Genomic DNA, 8,633 nt, shown 5'->3' on the forward strand with positions numbered 1-8,633 from the left:
TGCTGCACTAGTTCCTTTTCCTACACTTTGTTGGTATCATGAAGGTTTTTGTTTGTTTGTTTTGGTAACTTATAAAGCCAAAGTCTTTAGGTTTCTCATTGGGACCTGCCATCAGCTTGACACTTCCACATTGTACCAAGAAAATTCTATTTTTGTTCAGGATGTCATCATCCTTATCTTCTTCAGAGATTCGATTTTATGTGAAGTGGCATGGTAACAATAAGGCACAAGACAGAACGATGGTCCTTGGCTTTAGAGAAGTTCCCAGGCTGGAGAAACAACAGTGAAGCCGTAGTTAAGCCATTTGGAATAAAAGCATGAAGCACAGCCTCTGCATTTCTGCTACGTTGTTTTCTTATCATTCAAGTGTGATATAGGAAAGGATTTGAATGACAACAAGAAGACAACGTGCCATAAATACAGAGGCTGTATACAGCATCTGAAAAGCAAAGGACCAACAACTGGGATGATGTGGCTGCTTTCTCTTTTCTTTTCTTTCTTTATTTCCTTTTTGTTGCCCTTGTTGTTTCCATTGTTGTTGTAGTTATTATTGTTGTTGATCTCGTCGTCCATGTTGGATAGGACAGAGAGAAATGGAGAGAGGAGGGGAAGACAGAGAGGGGGAGAGAAAGACAGACACCTGCAGACCTGCTTCACCGCCTGGGAAGCGCCGGCTTTGCGCCACGTGCGCTTAACCCGCTGCGCTACTGCCCGACTTCCGGCTTTATTTTCAGAACAATCGTGTGCCACCAAACTTCGTTGGCTTTAGCTGCAGTGAGACTTATCCACATACAGAAGTGTGAAACTGAGCACAAAGTGAACCGTGGATTGTATATATACGATGTATTGCCCCAAAGCAAAGGACTCTGGATAGGAAGAAAACTCTGGGGACTTATTACATAATGAAACTGTATCCATATGTCAATGATTGCCTCGTAAAGCATAACCTCTCCAATAAGAATAATTTTAAAAAGTGTGAAGCTATGCTTCAAAAATGACATTGCAATTCAGTGCTGATCAAAACTTTAATAATAATAACAACAGAACAGTTATGCAGAGAGACAGACCCGAAACTGCTCTTGTAATACATTAGGAGGGCACGGGCAGCAGGCGTTGAGGACGCCCAGGAAGTCACCCCAGGAGACTTGGGGTGCTGGTGGCACTGCCTTGGCCGGCATCTCCGTGCGCCAGGGGCGCGCCCTCCACGGAGCCACCTCCCGCGCGCCGCTCACCGGCGGGGAACTACAGTTCCCAGAAGGCCGTGCGAGCGCGGAGGGCAGCGGCAGCAGGAAGGGCGCAAGCACAGAGGCGGCGGCGGCGGTGCCCTCTCGGCAGCAGCTTCGGCCCTTTCCCTCCAGCCGCGACTGCGATCGCGGCGCCCCCGCGGTGCCCCTCCCCCGCCCCCAACAACCTCCCAGGGTCCTCGCAGCTCCGGGCGCGGCCGACGCGCGCCTCCTGGTGCAAGGCGGGGCCGGGCCGGGATGTAGGGCTGCGGGCAGGGAGGCCGCCGGCGCGGTGCGGGGCGCAGAGGTTGCGCCGAGGATGGAGAGAGCGATGGAGCAGCTCAACCGCCTCACGCGCTCCCTCCGCCGCGCGCGCACCGTGGAGCTGCCGGACGGTGAGCCGGGCCGCGCCGCAGGGCCCCGGGGCGGGGGCGTGGCGAGGAGCAGGGGGCGTGGCGTGTTAGGGGCGTGGCGAGGAGCAGGGAGCGTGACGTGTTAGGGGCGTGGCGAGGAGCAGGGAGCGTGGCGTGTTAGGGGGCGTGGCGTATTAGGGGCGTGGCGAGGAGCAGGGGGCGTGGCGTGTTAGGGGCGTGGCGAGGAGCAGGGAGCGTGGCGTGTTAGGGGGCGTGGCGTATTAGGGGCGTGGCGAGGAGCAGGGGCGTGGCGAGGAGCAGGGGGAGTGGCGTGTTAGGGGCGTGGCGAGGAGCAGGGAGCGTGGCGTGTTAGGGGGCGTGGCGTATTAGGGGCGTGGCGAGGAGCAGGGGCGTGGCGAGGAGCAGGGGGCGTGGCGTGTTAGGGGCGTGGTGAGGAGCAGGGAGCGTGGCGTGTTAGGGGGCGTGGCGAGGAGCAGGGGGCGGGGCGAGGGGGCCCGGTGAGGGCAGGGGGCGGGACGAGCACATGCCGCGCGCCAACTACCCGGCAGCCGGGAACGCCCACTTGTACTTTCTTTCTTTTTCATTCTTTCTTTATGACTGGATATGGGGATGGCGCGCCTGGTTGAGCGCACGTGTTACAGTGCTCAAGAATCCAGGCTGGAGCCCCCCCCTTCCCTCACCTGCAGGAGGAAAGCTTTGGGAGTGGTGAAGCAGGGCTGCAGGTGTCTGTCTCTTCCTTTCCCCTCTCCTTTTTTGATTTTTTTAAAAAAATATATTTATTAATTCCCTTTTGTTGCCCTTGTTGTTTTATTGTTGTAGTTATTATTGATGTTGTTATTGATGTCGTGGTTGTTGGATAGGACAGAGAGAAATGGAGAGAGGAGGGGAAGACAGAGAGGGGGAGAGAAAGACAGACACCTGCAGACCTGCTTCACATGCTTGAAGCGACTCCCCTGCAGGTGGGGAGCCAGGTGGGGATCGAACCGGGATCCTGATGCCGGTCCTTGCGCTATGGGCCATGTGCGCTTAACCCGCTGCGCTACGGCCCGACTCCCACTTTTTTTTTTTATTATGATCTTTATCTATTTGGATAGAAGCAGAAATGGAGAGGGAAGGGGGAGATAGATTAGGAGAGAGACAGAGAGACACCTGCAGCCCTGCATCACCGTATGCAAAGCTTTCCTCCTGCAGGTGGGGACACGGGGCTCGAACCCAGGCCCTTGTGCCCTGTAATATGTGCGCTCCACCAGGTGCGCCACCACGGGGCCCCTCTCTTTCCCTCTCTGTCACCCTGTTCTCTGTCGATTTCTGGCTGTCTCTATCCAATACATAATTTTTTTTTTAAAGAGGGAAATTGAGAGAGAAGGGGGACATAGGGAGAGAGACAGAGAGACAACCACAGCCCTGCTTCACCACTTGTGAAGCATCCCCCCTGCAGGTGGGGAATGGGGTTTCGAATCTGGGTCCTTGGGCACTGTAATGTGTGGGCTTACTCGGATGGGGTGGATGGGATCCGGGTCGTTTTGGGACTGACCATTGGGACTCCCTGCTATCTCAGCAGAGGGGAAGAAATGTTAGAGGCACCCAGATTCAGAAAACATTTTCATTACGTGGGTCATTTTACAATGACACCTTTGGGTTTTGCACCGGATGATCTAAGAATAATTTAAATTTTAAAAATTCTCTTTATTTATTTATTGGATAGAGACAGCTAGAAATCACGAGGGAAGGAGGTGATAGGGAGAGAGGCCGAGAGACACCTGCAGGCCTGCCTCACCACCTCAAAGCTTTCCCCCTGCAGGTGGGGACGCGAGCTGGCAACTGGGTCCTTGTGCGCTGTAACATGTGCGCTGAACCAGGTGCACCACCACTGCACTGCCCCCCTCAAGAATAACGTTTGCTTGAAGCTGCAGTTGGGGAGTAAACATTCCTTCTTTTGGAAATCGTATGGCACAACTGTATTTTGACAGTACATGGATCACAATCTATTGTAATTTAACTTAAAAGGGGCTTGTTTGGGGGCTACTTGCGGTGTGTGAAAGGATCCACACCGCAAGGAGAGAGCTGGGAACGGGTTTAAACAATACAAGGCTTATTAGGGTGAAAGAGGTAAAAGGCAAAATAAGCACTTATCATCAAGGGTTAAGAGTACACTAGGTCCATAAAGTGTGAGTATAGTTAGTAAAAGTTTAGTCCCATAAGATAAACAATTCTCTGGTAAAGGTTGCTCGTGGCTGTAGAGGGGTCTACAAGTTTACCAGTTAGTCGAGTCACACGTGTTCACTTCCCAGGAGAAGTGGCCATTGCGGAACCTCCTCCGAGAAGCTTCTGAGCAGAAGAAGCGGCAGCCATAGAGAGCCACTTCCGGCTGGCTGTACTTTTTTTTATATATAGTTTATAAAGGGGCTTATTCAGCAGTGTTTTCTCTTATCAGATTTCTTTTCTTTTTTTTTTTTAATTTATTTAAAAAAGGAGACATTAACAAAACCATAGGATAAGAGGGTACAACTCCACACAATTCCCACCACCAGATCTCTGTATCCCCTCCCCTCCCCTGATAGCTTTCCTATTCTTTTTTTTATATTTATTTTATTTATTTATTCCATTTTGTTGCCCTTGTTGTTTTATTGTTGTAGTTATTATTATTGTTGTTGTTGTTGTTGGATAGGACAGAGAGAAATGGAGAGAGGAGGGGAAGACAGAGAGGAGGAGAGAAAGATAGACACCTGCAGACCTGCTTCAACACCTGTGAAGCGACTCCCCTGCAGGTGGGGAGCCGGGGTTCGAACCGGGATCGTTATGCCGGTCCTTGTGCTTTGCGCCACCTGGGCTTAACCTGCTGCGCTACAGCCCGACTCCCAACTTTCCTATTCTTTATCCCTCTGGGAGTATGGACCCAGGGTTATTGTGGGATGCAGAAGGTGGAAGGTCTGGCTTCTGTAATTGCTTCCCCGCTGAACATGGGCATTGACAGGTCGATCCATAATCCCAGCCTGTCTCTCTCTTTCCCTAGTGGGGAAGGGCTCTGGGGAAGCAGAGCTCCAGGAAACACTGGTGGGGTTGTCTATCCAGGGAAGTCTGGTTGGCATCCTGCTAGCATCTGGAACCTGGTGGCTGAAAAGAGAGTTAACATATAAAGCTGAACAAATTGTTAAACAATCATGGACCTAAAGGCTGGAATAGTGCAGGTGGAGAGTTGGGGGGGGGGTCCTCCATTTTGTAGATAGCTAGTAGGCATATTTTAGTTATATTTCAAAGGGTCTGTGGCTATACTAGTTTTTTTTTTTTCTTTTTCTTTTTTCTCCTGAGCCTGAAATCTGATATACAGGTGGATCCAAGTTATTGTCTAGGGAGATTATGTCATGGCTGGAAAAGGGACAGAAAGCTGGACCAGGGAAGAGAGTAGCTCCCTAATATGGGAAAGGTGTATAAATATTGTTGACTATAAACCCCATTGATTTGATTTGGTCTGGGGACCATATTCAGCTTAGGAGCCTGTGTGACCTCTGCATCCCTGTAGATCTGAGCTCACATTCTGTGGTCTTGAGTAAGAACATTCCAAGCTGCCCCAATATCGACCCATCTTCCTCAGGTGTAGCACAGAGTATGTTGTCCAGCCTCCCTTTGGAGGATGGAACATTCTCTACCGTTGTTGCTCTAAGTTGAGGGCAAGGTCCTATATGGGGCCCACAAAGGGGTCTATTGTGTTGTTCCTGATAGAAATGACCGGTACCAATGGAGAGAGGGATTTATTTGAGGTCTAGGCACATCATGTCTGTTTGGGAATCTCAGGACTCCCCGAATAGGACCCCAGCTGATGGGGTGGCCTGATAGTGACTAAAGAGTCCTGGTTAAAGTATGCCAGTCTCTTGCCCTTACTCAGCTTGTGCAGTCCTTGCTTTGCTAAGGTTAGCTTTGGAGGAGTGAGGGAACTGTAATAGGGACTGGCTGTACTTTTAAGTCTGTCCAGCCCACCCACAATGCTTTGCACACCAGCACAGACTGGATCTGCCTACAGTCCCCCATGCACCTGTGCAGATCACTGCACACTCTGTCACCAAGGCTTCCATCAGGTGCCGGGACTTCCATCCATGGTCGCCTGTATACCGCATCACCCCAGTTCCCCACTTCTGATTATAGACATGGACAAGATGTACAGTCTGTATGAGCACAGGAAAAATAAGCAAATCTTCAGTGATTCTCGTGTGATCCCTGCAAGCTCTGCCCCCCCCCCCCCCCCCCGAGTGCGGGCGCAGTCACTGGGTGTCAGATAAGGCCCTATTAGCCTGAAGACCTGTGGTCTAGTATCTGTTTCTAACCCAGAGACGGTCCATCACTCAGGGAAGCTCAGAACAGAGACTTACAGAGGCGTCCCCAAGTTCAAGTAGCTCCTGGGTGGCAATCGTGGCATATTCAGGGTGTAGGCTGCTGCAATCCATGCGTCAGCTCGTGTTCTTGGGAGGAGTTCGCAGGTGAGAGGGGCTTAGCTGCTCAGCATGGGTCCAGGCAGGACCTGTGAATGAGAAACTAGAACTAACATATTCTATGCCTTAAGTTAGCAATTTTATTTCAATCACAAAGACTAGAAAATCACGAGGCATTTGCTGGAGAAGGAATAGCTCTGTGGAGAAAAGTAACGCTTAGCAGCTCTCTGATTAGAATTATGCAGTACAAAATTTAAAATATATAAAGCTCCTTGTATTCTGTTCATGTCTGAGAAATAGGCCTTTAAGGGTACATATGGCCTTCCACAATTACTCATCTAGCGGGATAGTAGGGCATGCAGAATGCATGTTTAGAAGAAATAAGCCTTCATCTGGAAACATATTTAGGGTCATAGTCAGTGTAATAAGGAACACCTCAGCAGCAAAGGCAGAGAAAGTGTTCACCAACATGGGTTGCTTTCTGCACGACAGGTGGCATATAAAGCCTATAACAGTGTCCACAGAGATAGGAACAAATTTCAGCTTAGTAAACTGAGGGATGTGTGAAACATCCATTTTTTCAGAATTAACATTAAAAAAGTATACTGAGAAAAACACCCATAAAGGGAGGAGTCACACCAGTCTAGTCATAAAAAAAACAAACACTAAAACAGTAGTTCATGCTATGCCAGAAAAATATCAGTACCAATAATTCTAGAATGTGCTTGAACACTAGAGAGGTTAACTAGAGCACAGTAGCAAACATCTGTAAAAGCTCTGGGGAGAGGACACCAAACACTGGTGGATACAGTTTCTATTCTTTCACTTTTGGTAAAATACACAGGTTTGTATAACAGCATACCACGATCAACAATGGTTTTAGGATAAACTTGAGTCAATACATACATACATACAGACATGCCTCATATTCAAATAAATCACTTCTCCATGGGACTAGAAGGTTAAAGACATGAGTTACACAGTTAAACAATCTATTAAGATTCATGCCTGTGGTAAGTGACTATCCTAGAGTCACCCAATAGGCCTCATTGCTGTGCAGGCTGGAGGCCAGGGCCCCACTTACTGTTATCGGGCAGAGAATTATCTCCTGCATAAGTCCCTGGATGGACAGTGAAAGCCTCTTTTACAGAGTGGGCATTTGGTTAAGGGAGGTTTTAAATATCTGTCCTCTCCAGCTATCTTATAATCAAACTGTTTGAGATTCATTTTGCAATTCTTTTGTCAATGGCCCTCATTATTACATTTGAAACAAACCTTGTTTTGCGTGGGCTGTGCTGAGCCCGCCACATATGTGGCCTGATTAAATGCAGCCATCACATGTACTTTATGGGTTCGAGTCTGTAGCTCAGTACATGCTTTTACCATCTTTCTCTCCCATCCCCTCCCCTCTCCCTTTTTGGCTGTCTCCAATAAATAAAATAAAGATAATAATAAAAAAATTAAAAGTCAAAGAGAGAGGGCATTGTGTTCCTGGTACATGATGGTGGAGGAGGGACCTGAGTGAGGGGTGAGTGCTTCAGACAGCTGTCCTGTCCTGGGGGCTGGGGCCTCACACATAGTAACCGGTACTCTACTTTTCCCTCTCTCTCCCTCTCTCTCTACTTCCCTCTCCTCTTTCAATTTCTTATCAAATACAAAAGCAAATAAAGCAAAAAAAAAAAAAGAAAAGAAAAGAAAGTTCTTTAGCATATATCTTTAATATTTATATGTTTACAACTCCCTCAGCTTCTTGAAAGTGTGGTAGTTATCAACAGGAAGTAAAATAAATTTCAACTGGGAGTCTGGTGGTAGCGCAGTGGGTTAAGCGCACATGGCACAAAGCACAAGGACCGGTGTAAGGATACTGGTTCGAGCCCCTGGCTCCCCACCTGCAGGAGAGTCGCTTCACAGGTGGTGAAGCAGGTCTGCAGGTGTCTATCTTTCTCTCCCCTTCTCTGTCTTCCCCTCCTCTCTCTATTTCTGTCTGTCCTATCCAACAAGGACGACAATAATAACTACAACAATAAAACAACAAGGGCAACAAAAGGGAATAAATAAATAAATATAAAAATAAATTTCAACTATTAAAGTTAACACAAAGCATCAAATATTGAATTTCCCCTCAAATGCAGAAGCTGAGTACTTTTGTGATGCGGGAGAAGGATTGAACAGTAGAGGGAATAAGAAATTCTGCAGTATTATACTTTTTCAGTTCCTTTTGTAGTTTGCATCATGTTGAAACTTTCCATTTCTCCTTGATTTTCATGTGGAGCTAAGAAAACTCAAAAGTAGTCTTTGGAAAAAGTAGTGTGTAAATTAATTCTTTCCTTTCTTTCCTTACCCCCCTTAACACAGATAATGAAACTGCTGTTTACACGTTAATGCCAATGGTTATGGCAGATCAGCATAGGTGAGTGCCTATTTACAAATTTATATTCTACTTTTGCAGAAGTGTGAAATTATCTCAATGTTATGTATGTGTATACACCCCTACACACACCCACACCCACACCCAGAAATAGGCACACACAGAAATTAGAATTGATGGTGTCTTGAGTCAAGGTATTTAAGAATAGTTACAATTTTGTTTGTCTGTGAAATAATATAGATAT

General features: G+C 47.9%; 1 protein-coding gene across 2 annotated transcripts in view; it reads left to right on the forward strand.

Moving 5' to 3' along the window:
- Positions 1-1,485: 1,485 nt before the first annotated feature.
- Positions 1,486-8,633, forward strand: part of HACE1 (HECT domain and ankyrin repeat containing E3 ubiquitin protein ligase 1) — a 96,384-nt gene continuing 89,236 nt past the window's right edge. For both annotated transcript variants that reach the window (XM_060190709.1, XM_060190710.1), the window contains exons 1-2: positions 1,486-1,618; positions 8,377-8,431. In XM_060190709.1, coding sequence (XP_060046692.1) covers positions 1,543-1,618; positions 8,377-8,431 — 131 coding nt within the window. In that variant the 5' untranslated portion in view covers positions 1,486-1,542. The remainder of the gene's footprint in view (positions 1,619-8,376; positions 8,432-8,633) is intronic.

This window comes from Erinaceus europaeus, chromosome 4, assembly GCF_950295315.1.
Source record: "Erinaceus europaeus chromosome 4, mEriEur2.1, whole genome shotgun sequence".
Lineage (NCBI taxonomy): Eukaryota > Metazoa > Chordata > Mammalia > Eulipotyphla > Erinaceidae > Erinaceus > Erinaceus europaeus.